The sequence below is a fragment of the Chaetodon auriga genome, chromosome 22, assembly GCF_051107435.1.
Source record: "Chaetodon auriga isolate fChaAug3 chromosome 22, fChaAug3.hap1, whole genome shotgun sequence".
Classification (NCBI taxonomy): Eukaryota; Metazoa; Chordata; class Actinopteri; order Chaetodontiformes; family Chaetodontidae; genus Chaetodon; species Chaetodon auriga.
This window is the reverse complement of record NC_135095.1, coordinates 16900299-16924381: the sequence shown is the minus strand read 5'-3', so window position 1 is coordinate 16924381 and position 24083 is coordinate 16900299. Positions and strand designations below refer to the sequence as shown.

General features: G+C 44.8%; 1 protein-coding gene across 41 annotated transcripts in view; it reads left to right on the top strand.

Moving 5' to 3' along the window:
* Nucleotides 1–17359, top strand: part of celf2 (cugbp, Elav-like family member 2) — a 179177-nt gene extending 161818 nt beyond the window's left edge. For 3 of the 41 annotated variants that reach the window (XM_076722764.1, XM_076722767.1, XM_076722750.1), the window contains 5 exons: nucleotides 3683–3817; nucleotides 7032–7160; nucleotides 10509–10706; nucleotides 12087–12230; nucleotides 14980–16508. In XM_076722764.1, the coding sequence (XP_076578879.1) occupies nucleotides 3683–3817; nucleotides 7032–7160; nucleotides 10509–10706; nucleotides 12087–12230; nucleotides 14980–15107 (734 nt within the window). In that variant the 3' untranslated portion in view covers nucleotides 15108–16508. Of the gene's footprint in view, nucleotides 1–3682; nucleotides 3818–7031; nucleotides 7161–10508; nucleotides 10707–12086; nucleotides 12231–14979; nucleotides 16509–17236 lie in introns of those variants that run through there. The other 38 variants (XM_076722774.1, XM_076722777.1, XM_076722755.1 and 35 more) reach the window with 19 other exon arrangements.
* The last annotated feature ends 6724 nt before the right edge of the window (nucleotides 17360–24083 follow it).

The window sequence follows — 24083 nt, the reverse complement described above, 5'->3', positions numbered from 1 at the left end:
TCCATCTGTGGTGGAGAGAGAGAGGGAGAGCGAGCGAGCATTAGTGATTGGCAGGAGATGTGACACAGCTGAATGACATCTGGTCCCAGTCTTTAACACGAGGAGCTGCAGAGCTGAGAGGCTTCAATTACACCAATGAGCATTCAATTAGACGCAGCCAACGCCAGCCTGGTGCAGCCCGGCTCTGCCATACAGGCTGGATGGAGCACACACACACTCACACACACTCACACACACTCACACACACGCATCCTCGCACACATATGTACTCACAGTCGCTCACACACTCATGTACCATCTGCACAGCCCGGATACTCCGACTCTGATGTGGGAAGTAGATTGTATTTGTCTCATACTGTCTCTCTCTCTTTGCTGTCTCCCTCTTTCTCTCAGAGCTCTGCTTTATTCCCCTCTAACCCAGTTATTTTTATCTCCCGCCTCCTCCTTCGCTCCTCTTAACTGTCTTAAAAATGTATGTTCAATGAGAGAGATAACCTTTGACAGATGCAAGTAAGAATTGGTGTCGAGCTGCTTTGAGGGAAAGGGGGAAAGGAGGTGGCAGAGAGAGAGAGAGAGAGAGAGAGAGAGAGAGAGAGAGAGAGCTGCTGTGGAGTGGTCTTTGAAGAAAAGAAAAGAAAAGAAAAGAAAAGAAAAGAAAAGAAAAGAAAGGGACTGGAAAAAGAAAGGGGAGAGATGGAGGCAAGGGAAAGGTGGGAGGAAAACATAAGGGAGGAAAAAAGGAAAAGGAAAGGGAGGGAAAGGCGAGGGAGTAAAAGGGCATGGGGGAAATGTGTGGGGGGGGAGGCAGTTAAGGTATGGGAAAATGGAAAGGAGGAAGTGAAGAAAGGGGAAGAAGGCAGGGAGGCAAAGAAAAGGAGATGAGGAAATACTCATGGAACATGAAAGGAAAGGAAATAAAGACTGAAAATAGAAAAAGAAAGGGCATAAAGAGAAACACGTGGTAAATAAGTGATAGAAAGGAGGAAGGGAAACCAGAATAAATACAAGGAAGTGGAAATAAGAAAGGCAGAAGAAAAGGTAGAGCGGGGAGGAAAGGAAAACAGTAGAAGGAAAAGGGAAATAAAAGGGAGAATAGTAACAATGGAAAGGAGAGGAAAAAGAAGAGGAAATGTGGGAAAGGAAGAAGAAAGAGAAGAATCAGGGAGTAGGAAATTGGGAAAAGAGAATGAAGAAGATGAAAGGAAAGAAGCAGAAAAAGAGGAAGAATGAAGCAGGAAGGAAGAGGTAAAAGAAGAGGTAAAGAACGGAGAAAGAAGAGAAGAGTGCAGCCGAGGTAAAGTGAAGGAAGTGGATACAACACAGGAAATCTACGATGACTACAGTATTTATTTACATGGCAAACACACCGAGGTGCTTTGGTGGGTCAGCCTGAGCCTCTGAGGTCAAACTCATCCCCTCAGCCCTTTTCCAAACCCACCGAGGGAGAATAAAATAAAAAGCTCCTTTATATTCTAATAAAGAGCCACGAATGAACTCTAATACGCAGCCTTCTCCCCTCTGTGGCGTCGAGCCCGAGCCAGGCGGCGGCGGTGGCGGCGAAGCGGCCTCTCATCTTCCTCATGTGCTGCATTTTCCTCCTGTGAAGTAAAAACACGAGAGCCGAGCGCGCATTCACGGAAACGTGATGGAAAGAATGACGCCGATGGCTGTTTTATTCCCGCCGTGCGTAGGAATCAAAATCCACTTTCGCTCTGGATGTGTCACAGGAAACTGGAGAGAATCGCTCTGAAAACCAGATCGGTTTTGGCCTCCGTGCGCTCGTAAGTGAGCCCAGATGAGTCGAACGGTCGCGCACAAACATACACACTTAACTGTTTTCCCGCTGCGGCAGCTCATCACGACAGCCTCGGAAAAAAAAAAACAACAAAAAAGAGCGTTTAGAAACTGGCAGTGGGCTTTTTTTTTCTTCTATATTTAATTAACCAATCAGAACTGTGAATCCCAGTGATGAATCCAGCCATCTGTTGTCATTGGCTGCGTTCAGTTTTGTTGTCTGGGTGAAGAATATCTCTGTTTGGATGTTACAACCTCAAACCATTCGCCACAAACGAGATGGATCTTCCTCATAGTGTCTTGTTTGTGTGTGTCTATTTGAGTGTGTGTGTGTGTGTGTGTGTGTGTGTGTGAGGGTGTGTGTATTTCCATGGTGCTGTATATACATCAGACTGTATATACGACGCATACACCTCGCATTGACAGTGTCCACCCTTTAACCTGAACTCTAACACGCTCATGAGTCCCAGGACGCTCCTCCGTTGGTAAGAACACCTTTGATGACTGTTTGCTTTGTGAGGTTTTGCTCTGATGCCTCGTCATGTCCACACACACACACACACACACACACACACACACACACACACACTCATGGAGGAAGGTGAAAGGTGGAGTTGTACTCACAGAAGGTGTTTTACAGCCTTTGCTGCACCATCATTCGGGTGTTGGCATGTAGTCATTAATTCTGCTTAGGCCTGTATGCAGATTAACGGTGAGGCGTTCAGGTGTCCTGAGCTACAGTATGACCGCTGGACGGGACAGAGTCTCATATTAAATGAGAAGCTAAAAGGCTCCATCATGTGCTGCTGTGATTAGAGTCTGACTGATAGCGACTGGAGGCCGACGTCTGCTCATTACAGATATTATTTTTAGCACCTTATGGCTCCATAATTAAAGTGTAAACCAGTCAATTTGTTCTGCTTGTATAATATTCCGTGTACGCCTGCAGGTTATTACGACCCGTATTTACGTTTATTGTTATGTGGCGACCTCTAGTGGCCGCAGTAATGACGACAGGTCAGGTGATGTAGTGTAAAGAGCAAGAAAGTCTGCGTGGAGGAAGCAAACGGATGGATGTGCTAAACAAACGCAGCTGGAGGACTGCTCACGTCACGTACGTTAGCCGTGTGACGACGAAGGTCCACCTGTCGCTGGTACTCTCCAATGGTCATATATGCCGTTTTGGGAGTTATTGGCTATCAGTTATTGGTATGTGTTGGTTATGTTACAGATGTTCAGATTTTACCAGCATCTTTTCCGGGTTTTTCATAGAAAAGCTGAAACTGTCGTCCCTGGACAGATGTTGAAAAGGCACTTTTTTCCTCTTCAGTTTCAATATCGGCCTCGAAAGTCACATATCAGTCAGGCTCTGATCGTGATTTTTACAGACCGATTAGACTTTAGATTCTACAAAGCACGACGTAGCTGAGCAAAGCGAAATAATTGGCAAAAAGAGCCGAGATAACTGGAACAGAAAGGTCCTGCCGGAGTGTTCGGAGCCTTCTCCGCTGAGCTCTCCTCCCGTTTAGACAGAAAAACATAGGTTTAACTGACTCATTGAGATTATTCCTGCCTCAGAGAAATGCACCAAACCTAAACACCACAGCAGCTGCTTTTACTGATTTGAGCACATGTGGGACTTATTAGCGGAATCAGCTGCTGTAGTGTTTGCCTTCACACACCAACGGACTCAAGATTCAAGCTACGTTAAAGCCGTCTGGAGCACAAAGCGTGAGGGTGCAGAGCATCCACACTCTTACTCTTCGCCTCCGGACCCCAGGCGGCTCACTCGTGTTCAGTACTGTCCTCCGGTCCGGCCGGGCGACCCAGCCACGCCTCAGCCTCGCTCCCCAGGTTTGACACCACCCTCTCTGGCTCCTCTCTCCAGGTATGAGTGCTCTGCAGTTGCAGAACCTGGCCACTTTAGCGGCGGCGGCAGCGGCGGCCCAAAACTCAGCCAGTCCCTCCACCGCAAACCCCCTGTCCTCCAACGCCGCCTCCCTGGGAGCGTTGGCCAGCCCAGGTAACACCGCAGCCACTCAGGTCGGGGGGGTCCGACGCCGGGGGGGGGGCCAACGCCTGCCTACGTCCTCCGCTCTGCACCGTTACCATTACCACTGTTGTCGCCCCATGATCCCGGCACTTCACCGCCATCACTGAAACCATCAACCAATCATCGTTGCCGACACACCTCCATTGTCCAGATCTCCGTCCGTGTCATTGGCCGTCTCTCCGGCACGTGGCCATGGTGTGTGTATCCACCGTCTCCGCCCTCCAGACCTCCATCTTAGCAGAGACTCCATGCTGTGTTGTTGATGCTGCCACCCTGCGTCCTCCTGTCTGTGAACGCCTCACCTCCTCACCATGTGACCATCCCGTGATACACGCACTGTATATGTGTGCGCGTGTGCATGTATGTGTGTTTCGTGCTTCAGTGTCTGCGTCGGGTGCAGATTGTGTGTTTTCTCTGTGGTGGTTTCTTTGTTTGTGCCGCAGAGCCTCACGCAGGAAGTTCAGGACAGTAGATTTGTTGTTTCCCGGCGGACGGGTTTTGTTTGCACCTGTGTGTGTTTTGTCTCTGTTCATGGCTGGGGGGGGGGGGTAAAAACTACAGGTTGATGTCTGAACTGGACTCAGGTTAAATATCGCCACCTTCAGATTCTCCCCTCCCTTCTCTTCCCCCTCAGCTCATCCTCTCCTCCTGCGCCTCCTCTCCTTGTGTTCCTTCTCGTTGCCCTCATCTTTTGCTGCTGCCCTCCTTTTGACAAGCTCCCTGTTTCTGCTCCATCATTCTCCCCTTTCATGTCGGCTCGGCCTCGCTCCAGCGGCCGTGGTTTTGCTGTCTCTTTTGGAGCGCACTCCCAACAGAGCATGAATATGAAAAGCCCCCCCACCCCCACCCCCACCCCTCTCCTCTTCTTCCTCCGTCACGTTAACACTTGCGCCGCTTCCATCCCACTTCCTGCCTCCACCGAGCCGTTTCGCACTGAATGCCCGCTCGTGTCTCGTCTCTCTTCCTCTCCTCCCTCATTCTCTCCGTACTTTTCACCTTCTCTTCTCTTATTCCAGCCTCTCTCTCTCTCTCTGACTCTGAATGTCAGTCCAACCTTGAATAGTACACACTCAGGTTGAGCTACTCGGTGTGAATGAGTGGCGCCATACTGCATGTGTCAATGGGACTGAAAATGTCACGGCAGTTTGATAAATATAGACAGTTCTGCATGGAGACAGGCCACGTTTTTGTTTTGCACCAAGTGCAGACATAATGCTCCCTTTTATCACACCATTCCTTAATACATTCAGCTGCAGTCCTGCTTTGTTGGCATCGCTTTGATGAGATCAAGGGTAAATTAATAGATTAAATCTTTGTTTTTTTTGTCTGGAAGCAGAACAAGTTGTGAGCTTTGTGCACCATCTCACCCACCACTACTGACACAGCAGCTCATGTATGGCGCACATTTCCTCATCGGCGTGCGTCCAGGTGTACGTGTGTGTGAGTTTGCGTCCACCGTGTTGAAGTTTTGTGTGTTTTGCTGTCGGCGACGAACACGACCGACGATTTGAAAGGCGGCTGTGCTCGAGGAAGAGTCGCTTAGACGGGATGGAAATATGAAAGAGTTCCAAAAACGTCTGAGAGAGGTTGTTTGTGAGCTTAAAACGTCTCCTCTGATTGTGCTCTCACCTTTCTGTACACTTGTCTGCTTTTTTTGGATGGTCTTTGAATGCAGCAGCTCCTCAGTTCACCTGCTATCGCGAATATTTCCTGAAACAAACAAACCGAGCAGCTCTCTTCTTCTGAGCGTGTGTGTTTTCATCTCCATGTGATCGTGACGTACAGTTCTTATACGCAGCTTCTCACATTAATTAAAGATTTGCGAGCTCAGAAAAATGAGACCACTGTGGAGAAAATCAGTTGCCTCCAGATATCTTTTCCCTTGAACTCCAGTGCTTCTTGTCAGGGAGATGTTTCAAGTTTTCTCTATTCACACTGGCTCTACTTTAACTCTCTGAATGATGTCAAGTAATTTCTCCAGTGTTAGTCTTTATCATCAAAAAGCTTCAGCTCTGTTCGCTCTATGAGAATAATGACCAGTTTCTGCAAATCTGACCCAGAAATCTGCCCACTTCTGCATGGTTGCATTTGAGTTCATAATATTATATGTTTTACTCTCATTTCTCATGCTGCTGCAGCACAAGCTAACAGGGCAACGACATCGCACGTCCGCTCTGCAGTCGTCACAAAAAATGCTTTCAGTTACTCCAAAAAGATTTCAGAAGTAATCTTTGTGGAATAATTGAACGTCATTCGTTCCAAATTTGGTCAAGATTGGATGTAATTTGCTGAAAAGGAGAAATTTAATTGAAAATGGTGGAAAATCTGATTGGGCTGAAAAGCATGTGGCAATATTGACAAATTCATCTTCGAGCTCCAAATCCAAGAAAAGTGAATTTTGCTCCAGTGACTGCGTTTACATGCACACTAATATTTCCCTAATTATCCGTAATGTGGCGTTTTCAGATGAAGACGTGTAGGATATGTTGCTCTTATTCACCTTTTTGGAGCCTCATGCGTCTCAGTTGTGTTTTTCACAGCAGTCTGAGACACTCGGCCTGTTTACAGTTTGCAGGGCTGCTGCAGAGATGGATGGAGGAACACACCTACTGTTAAACTTCTTAAGACTTGGATATCAACAGGTGTTTGAATACACGTTTGAAAGACGGAGACTCTGTTAATCAGAGCATGCACGGCTGCATGTAAACTGCTTGGTAGGAGCAAAACCTGGAATATTTTGTGCATGTTGTAGTCAGGAGAGAGGACTTTATGTGGTGGTGCTGTCTCCACCGAAACCAATGATCTAATTTCCACCAGTTTCCATTGAAGTCTGCTGACGTTTAACCCTCCCGAGCTTTGAAAACAGGCGGCAGCCAGTCTCCTCTGCAGTGGTTTCACTTACAACACAAAATTACGACAGTTCATTGATGTTAAACTGTCCACGTATTGTGTAAAGTCCGAGCTGTATGAAGAGGTTTGTAATATGTTTTGAATAAGAAAAGCCTTGAAAACGAGGAACCTTGGAGTTTGTTCTTATAACAAGTCTGCTTCTTTGTCTCCTACTTTCCCTCCTCACTCCGTCCTTATCCCTCCTTTCTCTTATCACTCTCGTCATCTTGTTCTTCTCCTCCCCCCTCCTCCCCTTCCTCCCTTCCTCCCCTCCCTCTTCTTCTCTCCCCCCCAGCAGCGGGCACCACAGCCAGCTCCAACGCCGGTGCCATGAACTCTCTGACCTCTCTGGGCACCCTGCAGGGCCTGGCAGGCGCGACTGTGGGCCTGAACAACATAAATGCACTAGCAGGTAGCATCAACAGTGAGTATTCACCCTGTCATCAGCCACTCCACCTCCACCTCCACCCCCACGACCGACCATCCACACCCAGCGGCAACATGGCTGCTACAACCTGTGAGTCGATGCAGAGAGACGCAGCGTCACGGCATCGTTAGAGTTTGACTGCTGTGGGTTTTTGCACATGATTTTTTAATTAAAACTGCCAATTTCCCTGATTAGTGTGGACAAATTTAAAACAGATTTGTGAGCTGAGTTTGTGAAAGAAAAACCTGCAGAATTTGTTTTAAAATGAAAAAAATGAACTTGCTAACGTGCTTCAGTGTATTTAATATCATTACACAAAGGCTGAGTTTATCAGAAACCCACGCAGTCGTCCGACTCTAACGTCAGTGTTTGATTTAACTGCACAGTTTTCACTTGTAGGATGAAACTGGACCCTCATCTGATCACTTTATTTTAAAACATTAAAATCCATATTTTACAAAACAAGGTGGAACAAAGAATGATAAAAATTAACAAGCAGAAAAATATTTCAAAAAACGTTTTCAGAGTTAAGATTTTTAAAAGAAACTCAAACCAAAATCTGAGTTTCTGCTGTCGTCTCTCTGCGTCTCAGTTTGAAAATAAATTGTCTTCACTCTCTCAATGACGGCTACCTCATCAACTCATCCGGCCACAGACCTTTCATCCATCCCTCCATCCCTCCATCCCTCCATCCCTCCATCCCTCCATCCGCTTCCTGGTTGTGTCCTGGGTTATGCTTGCTGTAGGAGTGCTGCGGCGCCATCCGGGCAGAGCTGGCGTGCTGCTGTCGCCTCACGCGTGTCTCGTCCTCGTCTGTCGTTCACATGGTGTCGTTCTGTCGTGTCGTTGTTGTGTTTTCTGTCATCTCAACAGGCAGTTTGAACCTCAGAGGGTTGTAAAAAGGGAAAATTCAAACCAGTTTTGTACACTTGGGATGCCAAAATTAGCAAATTTGACAATTTCCTGTCAGTCAGAACAGGATTCTGTGCTAAAACTGCAAAAATCCTAAATTTGACAGAATTCCTGCCCAATACCACAAAACAAACAAACAAACAAAAAAAGACATGCAGGAAAACACAAATCTGTCCATTTTCCTCCCCAGTAAACACAAAACCTATTAATTTACATGCCAAAAATACTAATTGTGATTGATTTTTTGTCATAAACCGCAAATTACGTGAATTCTCTTATTTTATATACGACTTTTGGCTTTTGTAATACAAAATTCGACCATTTTCATCTATTAAAAATTTTAATTTGGCCATTTTTCGGCTAAAACAAACCCAAATACGATAATGGACAATTTCATTTTCAAAAAAAGAGATTGGTTGACAATTTTCATGCCCAGTAAAAACCATAAATTTGACTTTTCATACCAAAAACTTTATTTATTAGCAGCTATTTTAGCGTCAAGCACGTCTCAATAAGTTACCGCATGTCTTCAGGATTTACGTGAAAGACACACGTGTTTCCATCCACATGTGGACTGTACGGAGGACACGGTCCGTGCGGTCCACCGCTGTGTGCCGCGCTGTGTCCTGCCTTTGACCCCTGGGGAGACGGGGCTGGGGTCTTAATCAGCGCTGTTATTACAGCAGAGATCCTGTACTTCTGGCCTCTTCCACCACATTATTCTCCTCTGACCTTTACGGCTCCTCGGCTGGAGAAGCTGTATCCGCTGTGTAAATCATATACGAGTCGACTCACACAGGTACAGAAACACAGGACATGCGCACACGCACACACACACACACACACACGCCTCTCGAACCGTCCGGACCGCTTTGGCTTTGCATCCCGTTTTGTCCCGGCTTACCCTCCTCTCCTCCCCGTCCCTCCACCCACCGGCAGCCGCCCTCATTTAAACACATCTAGGCCTTAATTGAATTGCAAAGGTCACCGGTGCAATTATTCCTGAATAAATGAGTGACCTATAATCCAGAGCTCCGCGGTGATAATTTATTTCACTGTGTCTGACGGCGAGGCGACAGGACGCCGAGCCAATGTCAGACCCCCTCAGACAAGTTGCCCTCCGCCGCAATATTAAGCCGTTACAAGCAGCTAATGAGTGTTACTGCTGCGTTCCTTCACTTTTTAAACCACAGTCCCTCCTCGCTGCACGTGTCCGCCCCCCCCTCCCCCGAGTGAGACGTCACAGGCTGGAAAAGCACATCAAGTCGCACCTCGCTCATGTTTGAACTTATGGCGAGTTAAGTCTCTGCAGCAGCTTCTGAGATGCTTCTGTCAGGTCGATCGTGAAGACGGACCTTTACGAGATTTGACACCTCAGTGCTAATGCAGATCATTTTAATGATCAATTCAATGTTAGAAGATCCACCTGCCTGCATGTCCTGGGCCGACTGTGCTCAGAGGATAAATCACCACTATTGATTCATTTGTCGAAGGCAAAACAAGGAAATGTTCTTTGCATAAAGCACCGAATAAAACAAGCTTCAAATAGACAAAGAGTCAACAGAACCGCAGAACTCTAACGTCTATTTTTGCACAGAGCAGATCGATCAAGACAGGAAGTCAGATACAGGAACGGTGGACAGAATCCAATGAATATTCTGAATAAAACTCCCTGTGCAGACTCCCGATCGTACATCCACAATAAACACAATCTCCTACCTGTGCATCAAGCATGGAGCTAAAGCCGGGAGTTAGCTTAGCTTAGCATAAAAACTGGAAACAGAGGGAAACAGCTGGATAAAAAATCCCTGCTAGCACCTCTAAAGCTCACTAATGAACATGCTGTATGTTAAATTAGTCCCTTTTAGAGTGCTCCAAAACCACACTACCCATAATGCAAATGGTAACATAGCACAAAAGCTCCAAAAGGACAGTCGATGACCGAACAGAGGCCGGCGGGGGGACGTGAATCAGACGTGTTGTCATGTGATCATTCCGCTGTTCTCCATCGGTCTCGCTGTTGTGTTCTCTGAGTGTCTCTGTGTGTTCTTGCGAGCGTGCATGCATCGCTGCGTGCTTCTGATCTGGACCGTGTGCAGCTCTGGCTGTCATCAGCTGCGCTCATACTGCACTTTACTGTGTTTAAACTAATATCTGTGCGTCCTGTGCTCTGACGTCTTAACTGTCGTGTTTCGTGCGTGGACACGGTGTCGATGTGTCTCCTGTGTGTGACGTTGACGTGTGTGTAACTTACAGTACAGTCTGTGTGTGTGTGTGTGTGTGTGTGTGTGTGTGTGTGTGTCGTCTGGTAACAGTCGTGTGGGTTTCTGTGTGCGTGTCAGTGTGTGTATGTGTGGTAAAAACACAACCTTCAGTGGGAGCGCTAATGAGTAAGTGCACTCTTCTTTCTTTATTGTTGGGTTTTATGTAAAGTTGCTCAAATGCTCTCAGGTATGGCGGCTCTAAACGGAGGCCTGGGCGGCGCAGGGCTTACCAACGGGACGGCGGGCACCATGGACGCGCTGACGCAGGCTTACTCAGGGATCCAGCAGTACGCCGCCGCAGCGCTGCCCACCCTCTACAGCCAGTCCCTGCTGCAGCAGCAGGGGGCTGCCGGCAGCCAGAAAGAGGGTCAGTAGCCGTCTGTCTGCAGATGTCAGAGGGTTTGAGTTCCTCACATATTCAGTGTTTCCTCCAGGATTTACTCCGTCGAACAGCAAACACACAACACGAGAACTCCCGTCTGAAATCTAGGATGGTTATCCTCATAATAGGATGTAAAATGTTGTGAACGAGTCCCTTCAAGTCGAGTGTGGTGCTGATTATCTGTGCAATTAACGAGTAAACAAACACTTTGCTTTAATGGAGCAGGACCCCAAATGCCACGCACTCAAAAGTTGTGTTTCCTGCTGCAAAAAAAGCACATTTTATTGGAAAGTAATGTTTCTTCTGACAAGAACAGCTCAGAAAATGCTTTTAGTAACAGGGGAAAAAAACGTAAACGAGCTGCTAATTGAGTAGAAAGAAAAAGCCGAACTACAGGGTGCTTCTGTTGAAATCACCCATTTTTTAAAATATTAGAAATAAACATGAATTCACTGATTTGTCTTCCTGAAAATAAGAACACTGCTGTATTGGTTTCTGAATTTTATTTTAAATAAGTATAACCTCACATTTGGACCAAAGCCCATTTTTATGCTTGTTTCTCGCCCACCAAAAGAAAAATAAAGGAATTCTCAATTTCTTTCAGTCTTATTTTAGTACAGAATGTGAGTTTAATCAGCCTTCTCCGTGAGCATCATCAATATTCCTGCTGATGACAGTTCGCTTCATTTTATTGCATTGTGGACGAGAAAATGTAAAATTGATCAGACTGCGTATCAGCGCCGTTGCAAAGTGCCACCTTCGCACAGAACCTGATGGCTGAAGTTCTCCCAAAAGCTTTCACCGTCGGCACTGAATGCAAACCAGGCAGTGAAATGTAAAAGAAACAGAGCCGCTCGCCGTTTGTTTGCCCACTTCTCGTCTCTGCTTCATTTGTAAAGACGCTTTCTGTCTTTGACAATCCATCCAGGAGTTCAGCACCCTCCGGGGAGACAAAGACGTGACAAATACTGGACTCCCTCCCGGCTTCATTGAGCTGTGGAGAGCATATTTAATGACGCTGAGAGATCTGACCCATGTGTGGTACGAGGGGGGCCGACCTGCGACCCCTCTTAAGAGCGCCGACGTGCAGCTGAAAGAACGAATGAATCAAAAACAAGAGAACAGGGAACTACCATTGTTAGTTGAGAGGCAAAATATAATTATTGAATGAAAACCAGAAGCTTTCATCTTTGTTCAATGTTCAATACGACTGCAGAATGTTGTGTAACAGCAATAACAAACTCAAGGTCGCGCTGACGACAGCACAGCGGCGCCGCTCGCCACAAAGCAGCGCTCGTCTCCTGCAGTTTTGCTTAATGAAAAGCCACTCTGACCTTATAACCGCTGTGCGTCTCGTCCCGCCAGGTCCCGAAGGTGCCAACCTGTTCATCTACCACCTGCCCCAGGAGTTTGGAGACCAGGACATACTCCAGATGTTCATGCCTTTCGGAAACGTGGTCTCTGCCAAAGTCTTCATCGACAAACAGACAAACCTTAGCAAGTGCTTCGGTACGGCAGCAGCGCAGGCGTCAGCGTGTGCCTGCGGTTATCTGTCGTCTGTCTTTGCTCGCTGTGGTTCGGTTCAGGCTGGATCCTCTGAAGGACACCGAGTTCGGTCCCTCAGAGGACGTGAAGGCTGAACTGGATGCCGTGTTCATGTCATATGAGGAGTCTAATAAGCCGTTTCTGACTGCATTCACTTCAACTAATTACAGCTGGAAAAGTTTTCTCACACGGTGATGCTCATGTGACGTGAACACGGCAAGAGATGGTCCTGCCAAAAATATTAATGAGTTCAGGCTCAACTCATCAGATCATGAAGGCAGAAATGCTCAGGTTTAACTCAGCCGGTGGACACAGCTCGTGCAAACTGAATTTACATCCTTCACTGGCTTTTTCCAACGTCTCAAACACTTTGTGTCACACGTTCTGTAGTTTCCTGATCATCTTCTCAGCTGGAAAATTCTGAAGAAGGTTCCTGGAAATGGCACCAATTATAAGAAAAATTACGATCAATGCCAATTCAGTATTGTGGGAAGTCTTTTTGTACATCAGCTGCAAAAACACGTTGTCCACAAGGAAGAGCACAGAGGCCAAACAGGGAGAATAAATATTCCAGTTGTACATTAAAATTGACTCCAGTTTAAATGAGTCTGGAAGTTTTTGCAGCTCAAATATTTTAGCAGGTCTTTCAAGGAAATTCTGGGAATCAATAACTCGTCTGTACAAACTCAACAGAGCTAACTAAACTCCACAAATGTCTCTGTTTTCTCCACAAATAGCACCAAAGTGCACAGTGCTTTGCAAGAAATGAAGGGACACATCAAATAAAGCCCTCCTCAAAACATCCACTCCAACATATTCCTGCATTTCCAGTCTTAAAACTCCAGTTTGGAGGGTTTATCTACTGGTAGAACTGGAAAGTAATATTCAGAACATGACTCCGCCATGTTGCACTGCTAGATGTCACTGGATCCTTCACACTGGTCCTTTATTGAGGTGACGCTGCAGGAAACAAGTGAAAATGAGTTGTGAAACATGGCGGGCTGCACAGAAACACCAGTTATGTCCCAAACTCAGGCAAAAGAGATCAGAGCTAAAATGAGACAAGCATTAAACTTTAAGGGATCCTCCCCTGAACTGGGTCAGCAGGCGTCTCCCTTCCACCTGCTGTTAAAATTCTCCCCGACAGAAAAACAGAGTAAAGACGCTTCAAGGTGAAATGCATTTAAGTGTGCTGGTGATTTTTATTTGCATAGCATTTGTCTGCGTTGACAGCAGAACCTAAATATAATGCATCTCCATTCCTCATGTAGCAACTAAGGGAAACAGAAATAAATCAAGCATGGATGCGGGAGGGAAGACAGACAGACAGACAGACAGACGGGCGGCAGTGATACTGTCAGAAAATGGATTGTGAGGACGGATGTGAGACAAGCGAGACGAGCAGTTTACTGTCAGTTTTAGAGGTTGCAGATTTTACAAGAAGAAGCGAAGTGTGCACAAAGATGACTTTGTGAGAGACAGCGAGAAAATAAAACACAATATAACCTCAGCCTGCTCCAAAATCCTTTGTTTGTCACGTTGTTGGTCAGAATCTCGGTCTGATCTGAGCAGATTCTGTGGTTTTATTGTCTTTTGTTGGATTTTTTTAATTGTTGCAGGACTTCACTTCTTTTGCAGACTCACTGGAAGCGTCGCATTTGTTTTCCGAAAGCTTTATTCTTTATTTTGTTGATGCAACGGCCAGTTCTCTTCCAGGAGTCATTAAAGTTTAATTGTTTCTTATGGTGAACCAGGGCTGTGATTTAATGTAGGTGTAATCCAGATAAATCAGATCTCTAGGCACAGAAACGTGGTGAGGGTGCCTCGCGTAGCGCTTCAACATCAGTTTATTAGCACACCTCCAGTTTGAGACAGTAGCTCCTGTAAATAATCTTATTGGTCTCAGCTTGTGTTTTATATTAAGAGTCAGTTTTGGAGGGAAATCGGCTGTTTTATGGCACAAAACAAGGAATGAAGATTTGTGTTAGACAGGAAACTATGAGGATTGTGGGATATCCCGAGATAGAGGCAACCACTCATCTCAACCATGGTCTCATTATATCATCCATATATCATCCATTGTTTCTTGAATTTATTATGGAGCATTAGCGGACACAGGCTAGTGAAGACAGCCTGGATGTGATGGCTAGCTAACATTTGCTTGTTGGCTATCTTAGCTAACAGGTTAGCAACATTTATCGTGCTCCCGTCTTACAGAAAACTTATGGAAACTTACGGAAAAGATAGCTCAGGGTGGACGCTAGCTGGATTCATGACCTCAAAATGTCACAAACTTGGAAGCATTGATGTATTAGTCCAGAAAATTACCCATAATGTAGCCTAAATTAGCTATGTGTATAGCGTAATGTATTTGTAATGGGTTTTTTTTATCAAGTCAAGGTAATATTGCTAATTTTGGATTTTATTGAGATGTTTTTCCACCTAGCTGTTAGAAATATCTGTGGTTAGCATTTGTTTTGTGAAACATGTGCTCAGTTCGCTAGCTAACATAGCTAGCTAGCTCGCAAACGTTAGCTAAGTCTAGCCGACACTAGCTTATTTTCGCTCATGCAGCTCCAAAGTTAGACCAGCCAGTGTTAATTAGTTCAACAATAATTAAATGTTTTGTCACGCTCTCTGTTGTGCGTTCAATGCCACGTGGAAAAAGCAGCATCGTCACGTTCTTCTCCACCTGTCTCCGGTGTCCCCGCAGGCTTCGTCAGCTACGACAATCCAGTGTCGGCACAGGCAGCCATCCAGGCCATGAACGGCTTCCAGATCGGCATGAAGCGGCTGAAGGTGCAGCTGAAGCGCTCCAAGAACGACAGCAAACCGTACTGATCTTAGCACTAGGGTCTATCTGCTCCCCATGTTAGCACTGCTAGGGTAAGTCCCCCCACAAAAAATGAAAATGAAAAAAAAAAAAAAACAACAGCAAACCGAGCCACGACCTCTACACAGGGACTGGGGGGTGGGGGGGTGGGGGGGTTGATGGGAGGGAAGGGAGGGATGTGGGAGGGAGGGGGAGACGACCTACAACCACCCTGAGGGAGACACACACGCCTTGTTTTGGTTTTTTTCTTGTTTTTCTTGCTTTTTTTGAAGATTTTTATGTTAGCTTTCAAGTATTATTATTTATTACAATTAATTTTTTTTGACACACATGAACGCTTCCATTACCGCCATTACTTTGTGCAATTTTTTTTTTCTTTTTTTTTTTTTTAACAATGGAAGGAAGTAGCTATCCTGGGTAGCTTTTTTAAAACAAACGTTTGTTTATTTGACTTTTTTTCTTTCTCAGTGATTATTTATACATTTTTGAGGACTAGTTACAGTCAGAACCGAGGTAAAGACAAAGGAGCCATGATGATTTTTTAATTTTTTTTTTCCTCTCTCTCTCTCGTGAACCTGAGGCCTGGCGAAGGGTTCATTTTTATTTTTTTTTTTTGACACGCACGCAGATATGCACATTCGACCTTTGACCTCCGCGGTGTTGGTTGCAGGCCGCCGCTGCTTCTCCAAAACCCCTCTATGCCTGCTGGCAACCCGGGAGCAAAGGCTGCAAAACGTTAGTGGCCTCTTTACATTATAGTCAGTGGCGACGTCAGCCTGCCGCACGGTTACAGTCCACCACCACAGAAGAAGAAAAAAAACCACACACGCACTCCAGCTACGTCTTATTATTTATGTGAAAATAAAAAACAGTTTTTTATTTCTCAGAAGATGAAAAAAAAAATAATTAGTTACTACTTTTCTGGGTCAGATCACATTGGTCTTTGTTGTGAAAGGGATATTACAGCATGCAGAACATTTTCAAAACAACATCCAGAATTTGATGAAGGCTATAATAATAATTATAATAATAAAAGAGTTTATGGGTTAAGGTGGTAACTGAAAATACTTGATGTTTGTTGAAAGATTTAAAAAATAATTCAAAGTACAGAAAGCCACAGGCCTGTAAATTTTATTTGTAAAAAAAGCAGTTCTATTTTTATACAACATTTTTACTGCCTCAGATGAAAAAAAAAAGGATTTTATTTATTGCCTATCGTTAAGTTATTGGACTCCTATAAAGTATACAGCATCATTAAAGTAGACCCTCGTGGAGAAGTCTCGTGGAATTGGGTTCTCCGGTGTTTTTCATGTTTTTTCAGTGCAGAAACCACAATCACTACACGCTCCGCCGCCATCCGCCCCCCGAGCCCCTCCACCCTCCGCCCCCCCGTGTCATCGATTCATCCACGCACACACATTTCTCTGTGCTGTTCATCCACCTCTCTCTCTTTCACCGCTCTCCCTCTCTCTCCATCCGTAGTGGGACGACTTCCTCACTTGTCCGATTTCCACCTTCTTCCTCGCGTTTTTCGCTTCGTTTATTTCGAGTGTTTTTCGTTTGTTCGTAGCCCCCCCCGCCCCCGCCGCCCCCACCCGCCCCCGCCCTTCCAAAGATTCCAAAATTAAAAAACAAACAAAAAAAAAAAAAGTAAGAAATGAAAAGACCCCCACCCCCACCTCCCAAAAAATAGGACTATTTTCTCCCAAATGACAGCATCCATCTGGGATCTGATGGATAAAGCTTTGGGTGCTCTCTGTTTTTGTGTGTGTGTGTGTGTGTGTGTGTATGTGTGTGTGTGTGTGTGTGTGCGTGTGTGTGTGTGCGTGTGTGTGTGTGTGTGTGTGTGTGTGTGTGTGTGTTGCCTGTTAGTATAGACCTATAACATTATATCATCTAAAAAAACGACAAAATCAAAGCTAAAAAATTGCCAATGAACTCAGTGCGTGGTGTTGCTGTTCTGCCGGTTTGCATTGTTGTTGTTGCTGTTTGTTGTTGTTTGTTGTTGTTGTTGTTTGTTGTTGTTGTTGTTGTTGTTGTTTCTCCTGATTTTTACAGAAATGCTGTAGTGGTGTGGTGCTCTGGCTCTCTGTGTGTAACTCTCTCCTCTCCCCTGTTTTTTCTTTCCCCCTTTTAGAACAACCCATCTCCATGCCTGTTAGCTCATCGTTTGCCTAGCATGTCTCCGTGGCGCCCCCCCCGCCCCCCCTCCCCCAAAAAAACTTTATAAACAAAACGAAAACAAAAAAATCTCCGCCAAAACAAAAAAAAGTGTCATCGTCCTCCTCCTCCTCCCCCGTCATTGTTTTTTCTGATGTCTTTTCCGAGCTCACCTGATCATAACCTGGTTCTCCTCCTCCTCCTCCTCCTCCTCCTCCGCCGCCGCCTACTGACCTTTTGAACTTTGAACTTTTAGCTTTTTTGGATTTTTATGATTTTTTTTTCTTTCTTTTTGTGTTTTTTTGTTTTTGTTTTTGTTTTTTTTTTTGTGCATGTGACCTCATTTGGATCTGTTTTCCAGGAGGGTTTCAGGGAGGGAGCGAGGCGATACGGGAGGGGCGGGTAAGAAAATGAATCAATGTGAAAAAGATATAAAAGCTGCATTCATATGAAAAACAAAAGAGACTGAGATTTTTAATGAAAACAAATGTTCTTTTTGGAGAAAAAACAACAACCTGTGGCAAAGTGATTTCCATTCTCTATGTTTTCTTGCATTTTTTCGGTTCCTTCTTCTTCTTTCTGTCAGCTTTTCTTTCCTTTTCTTCTTCATTTAAAGTAAACTTGAAAGTTCACCACAGGAATTGGCGCGTCATCTCGCTTCTGGCGCCGTCGCAAACCAGACCGCGGGCCAGAAGCAGCCCGCGCCAGTTTCTCTGAGAAATAAGACTACTTCCAAACAGTTTTGAGTAAAAACTGTCTGATCAATATTAGACTCTCTCAGAGCTCTCCAATGGTTTTTACATTTTTCAGGCAGTGTAAAGTTTTTTGATAAGGCCATTTTAAGTGGCTCTGTTTCTCATTCAAAGTCTATATATAGAACCACTTTTTTCTAGAGTAGTTTAAAGGTAAAAATAAAAAAGACATTTGCCCTGTTTGGGTGGGAGAAATGCTACCTACTTGTGTCACCTTTTGCTGAACTGACTCACAGATAGACAATCCGTGGTTTAAATGCACATGATGAAATGACCTATATTTTCTACTGTTTAAATGTATAGAGGAAAAAAAAATACTAAGATACCTGTAACCTGCGTTAACGTCGGTGCTTCTCGTGAGTTTAGTTGTGGTTTCATCACAAGTCTAACGGTCTTAAATGTTCTCATGTTTTTCAAGAGAAGACTAAAAAATCAGTTTACTTGAACAATAGACAAAGCCTTTCATATTACTATAATAGTTACTTTGTTGGTTTCTCTTTTTTTTTTCTTCTTTTTTTTAAGGAGTCCCTATTTGCTAAATTTCTCGTTGGTTAATTAGCTATATAAAATTCCTAAAAATATATATAAATATAAATATATCTATATATATATAATGTCAGCTTGTGAAGCATCAATGTCATTATTATTTTATTTCTCTCGTGGGAAACAATATTTAGATGTGTTTTGTTGTTCGGCAAAATGTCTTATAAAGAAAAAAAGACAAGATCAGTGGAGTTTAGTGCCAAATCCTGAAGGTACTTCCTGCCTAGCGCGTCAGTGTATTTCTTGTGAAATTATTTGATAACATGGGTATTTTATTATAAGTGTTTTGTATGGATCCCTCATATTTAAAATATAGATTTAAAAAAGAGTTTGTTAACTTGCTATTCTGTGGTCTTGTTGCCTGAAAATGTCATGTTTGCTTTTTTTCTTTGTAAAGATGTAAAAAAAAATAAGTGCCCATGTGTCATATATATATCTATATACACGCACACACACACGCACACACACGCACACTCACACACACATTCTCGTGCAGACCTCACAGTTTACTTTCTTGTTGTGCATGAGAGCCCCTGAGCGCGAAAGCCTCGACAGCAACCGCTACCGCCCGCCAGCGTGCGCGCACACACGCACACACACACACGTTAAAACACGAGAATCGCGCACTGATATTTTTAGCCATTGTACAGCCGTTTTCTTCATCAAAGCCTTACCACGAACCTTTGCACTCCTCTTCTCTCTCTATTAGTGTCTCGCGCACACGCGCAAACACACGCATCAGGCTTCAGCGTGTATTGTTCTGATTGCTTTCCTCGCACGCCGTCCCGCTCCTCAGCCCAAAAAACATGGAGGTGAGAGTCATACGCGAAGCCTTATTTTCTCCAAATCCTCTTATCCCTTTTGTCGGGTTCAGAACGCTTCTCGAGTCGTAGCCGCCGCCGTTTGTCTCAGACGGCGAGGATCATTACTTTTGTGTATCACCTCAGACGAGCGCGCCGCTTTCATGATGTAAGCACAGGGCAACACTCGCTCATTCACAAACCAGCCTCGATCTTTTGAGGAAAAAGCACACGCCGCCGTCGGATAGTCAGGAGAGAGAGGTGTGACGGTCCGGAGCAGGTTTTTCTACCCGCCGCTGAACTTTTCTTTTGTTTTCTAAGTGGTTGTAAGACTTCTCCATGTGTGAGTCTTGTGGTGTAATGGGCCAAAATCGTGTTTAGATGCCAAAGTGTGTTACTGACATTCTCATAGTCGAGCCGTTTACATGGCACAGTGTTGTCAGTCTATTCAACTGCCCCCGATACCCCTCCCTGAAAGCCTAGTTTACGCTCTGCAAAAAAAAAAAAGGCAGCATTATTTTCTACAGAAGCTCACCAGTCGCCTTAACCAGGGAGCGTCGTACCAGTATTATAAGAGTGGAAGATGTTGTCAGTCAGTCAGTGATGTGTGCCAAGTCCAGGGTCACGTTCGTGTGCAGTTAACCTCCCACGTGTCGAAGTCTGGGCTCCGCTCTTCCGCCATTTTCGTCCGCCGGGCCGGAGCAGAGAGGCCGACACGGCCGTTCGTCCTCGCAGGAGAGGAGAGGAGGAAGGACGCCGCTCTCCGTCTCGGCTGTTGTCTCCCAGGCTAACCGGGGTTATTAGAAACAGGGCTGTGTGGAGAGACGTCTTATTGGACTAGCGACAGGGGAAATAAAGCGCTCGTTGGTTGAGAGGAAGGGTCACGTCCGCAGGTCCACACAGGCAAAACAACAGCCGCGGCCGAGATGAAGGCAATACAGCTTTCATTACCCTGGAAGACCGAACCCGAAACCAAACCTGATCCGATCTCATGGAGGGAGGCGAGCAGACTTTTTCCTAAATGCAGTAAACTCATGAGCAGTGCCACAAACAGCCATAACTACCTGTACGAAAGCTGGACGAGGGGAGTCCCGGTCCAATCAGCGCCGACGGGACCGGTTTTCTGCAGGTTTCACGCCATCGCCACCTCGCCGTCGCACAATTCCCGTACTCGTCGACTCTCTGTGTGACTGAAGACGTGTTGACTGTCCCGCGGGCCGTGTCGTAAACCGCCAAATCTCGCCGAGCCGCGCGGTCCGCCGCCAAGCTTCTTGTCCTCGTTTCGGCGTCGAAGCACAAGAGGGCCGTAGACGCAGAGTTCCTGTGGAGCGGCTCGCCTCAGGGGCTGTCATCGCCGATGCTCGTTGTAATCTTTCTATCTCGTCACTGTTCACTTCTCTGTTCTCCTTCTTTCTTAATTATCTTAAGTGCTATTTATCAAACAATGAAATCTGAAAGGAAAAAAAAAAAATCGAACTTGTCGTTTCTTTGCATTTTGGCTTATGTCAAGTTTTTTGAGGAAGAAAATGTTTGTGTGTTCTCTCTTTCCGTGCCGTAAAAAAGAGCTTGTTGTCTGTAGGATTTATCCAGACTTTTCTTTTTCTTCGTTTGTTTTCTGGGTTTGTTTTCTTTCGATGCTCAAAAAGGTTTTCAGTAGTTTCAAAGTTATTGTCTTGAGAGAAGCCAAAGTCAATGCATTTCAGTGGATCCTGTAAGCGTGATGTATGTTTGTTTGACAACACTTCGAAATCTGTCACTGGATGGGATTTAAAAAGTACAAAAAATGCAGGCTTTCCTATTTCTACAACTGATTGTACTTATGCATTTTGTACCAGTGGAATTTTTTATACTGGAGATTAAAGGATACAACAAAAAAATCTTAGAAAAAAAGCTGTCTGGCCTGGTGGTGTGGCCTGACCCTGACTGGTCCCCGAGTATGATTTCTAGCTGGCATCGAGGAAGTTGGCTTTTGATATAAGATTTTCTAGAAGATCTTTGGCTTTATTTCTTCTTTTTCCTCACCTTGAGTGTTGTTCTTTCTTTCTTTCTTTCTTTCTTTCTTTCTGCCTTTCTTTCTTACTTTCGTTCCTTTGTTTTGTTTTGTTTTTTTTCCCAAAAACAGAGGGTAGGCGAGTGTCAGATCTTTCATTTCTGCTTTTTAAATAGTTCTAGCAAGTTTGTCTATACAACAGCGGTAAGTTTCATTTGACTTCTGTATTGTGCCGTCTACACGATAAGACAATTATAGAAAAAGAAGGAATAGAAATATTTAGTCACCTTCAGTGGATTAATGTATTAGTTTAATAAAGAGATCAACTAATTAGAACTTTTTTGCTTTTAGCTGTTTAGATTTTTCCGGTTTCTCTGTCCTTCTCTGTGAACTAACTGTGTAGCTGAAGCAGTCAGAATTATTTTTGTAAACGTATGTTCTTGTGTGATGCAGTTTTTTGCTTCTGTCTCCTATATTAAACCATTTTTCCTAATACTTGTCTCTCTCTGTGTTGTTATGTTCCAGTGCCTGTCTGATGTTGTACTGTTCCACGACCTCTCCCTGCCATTCTCTCCTCTTCTCTTCCCTTCATGGTCTCTCTCATCCTCTCTTTGCCTCCCCGTCTTCACGTTTTTTTTTTTTGTTTTGTTTTTTTACCACATAGTAAAGTTGACTCCATCCCCAGTGACAACTCACTATGCTGTTCTCACTAAACATAGTAAATATACATCGAAGTGTTTGTATGTATATTACTGTGTAGCCCAAGTCGCCGCGTGACAGTCCAGAAATAAGCCGTCACCCAAAAACTGCCAGAAATCCTGAATTTCAACCAGTGAAAGCGAATTAGCTGGGTCTGTTTTAATTCGTTAAGTTTTCAGGAATAGTTCGACATTTTTGGAAAATACGCTTATTCGTGTTCGTACTGAGATTTAAAGTTCCAGTGTGCAACATTTAGGGGGATGAAATGGTCATAAATATGTTTTGGTTAGTGTATAATCACCTGAAATTAGCTTAGAATGAGCTCTTTATATCTAAGGAGGGAGGGGGCCATGTTTCTACAGTAGCCCAGAACAGACAAACCAAACATTTACTCTAGAAAACACCTAATTTTCTAGATTTTCCTACATGCTGAGGTGTTCAGTTGGTTGCAGTCTGCTTCCTCACCACTAGATGCCACTAAATCCTTCACACTGGACCTTTAAGGCCTGGTCATACCAAAAAAAGTAGAACGCTGCACACTTTAGCACAAGATGTCGCCGTTAAAGGTTGGTGATTCAGGGACTGCTAGTACAGCTAGTTGGTAGCATACTGCAGCTGGCGAGCTAACCACTGATAGCGTGCTATTAGCCAGCTAGGTGCATGCTAGCGCTAGTCACTCACAATAACTCTTGTGCTATTTTCTCTGTATCGCCCCAGTTAGCTCTCCCAGCTAGCAAGCTTGCTAACATTGAGCTCGGTTGTTAACAGGAAAATAAGTTCACGTTTTATCCCAAAGACCATCTGCACCACCCTGCAAACACACCTCACTGCAGCAGCCAAGGTTAGACGGAGGTTATTCGTCGATAAGCTACGTTAGCGTCCTCCATCTTAAGCTCTCCCTTCCCTCAAATGTGCAAATTCACAGCTCAGAGTTCGCCAGAGTTTAACAGCAAGAGACTCAGTGAGGAAATAACACCACACATTCTTTGTGCTAAGCTAAGTTAAGCTAAGCTAACCAGCTGTTGCTTCATATTTGCCGGACAGACGTGAGGACGGTCTCTGTCTTCTCATCTAACTAAAGCGAATTAGCATATATCCCCAAAATGTCGAATTATACCCACAAAGTTCAGCTTTTTTTCCTTCAGTTTGATCAACAAAGCTTTAATCCAGCTGAGAAACGCTCGAATTCGACGTCTCCCAGCTGCTGTGATAAAAGCCTCACTCACTCTGGAATTGGCTGATTCTTTGAATAAGAGGGCCGACTCTGATCGGGGAACAGCTAACGGTTTTCTGGCTCCTCATCGGGGATCGGCCCGAGCTGTCCGCTGTCCTGGGCGAGGCCTGTCCTCTGTATGTCCACTTTGTGTCCGATCCACTCCCGTACTGTCTCACCGTCACAACTGCATCCCCAGTAGAGAGGAAAGAGAGGTCAGAGGTCAAAGTGTTCACCTTTCATTCACAGATACGAAGGATCTGAAGTTGAAGGTTACCTCAGAGTCACTGGGATAGAAGAAGTCTTAAACATGTGGACAGCACTGGCTCAATCGGTCCACAGATTCCTTCACTTTAAACCAAAGCTGCAACCTGCAACGCTCTAAATTTTTAATCTTTATAACTTCACCCGACAAATATCCACGTTGCTGTACATTATGTGCTCTCTGGCACATTATGGTATCTTTTGCTTTCATCACTGCACCAGTCCACGAAGTCTGTTATTAAATATTGATTGTGAGGTTCAGGCAAGGCATACAATAAACTGCCCTCAGCCTGTGGATCCAACCCATGGATAGATAATATTACACCTCCATTATTGTCGGCGTGTGGCCTCTAATTCGAGAACCTGTCTGCAGCTCGGGGTTTTATTCTTTCCGAGGTGTTTTTCTCTTTAATTTTTGCTCTTTGGGTTTTACTCCGTCTTCTAAAAAGCAAAAGCAGCAGGAAGGGAATGTGTTAGACGACGTGTGTGTTTGCAAGCAATAAATGCTGATTTTACACACACACAAACGCCTTTAAAGATTCGGTGGTCCGCCTGTGGAAAAG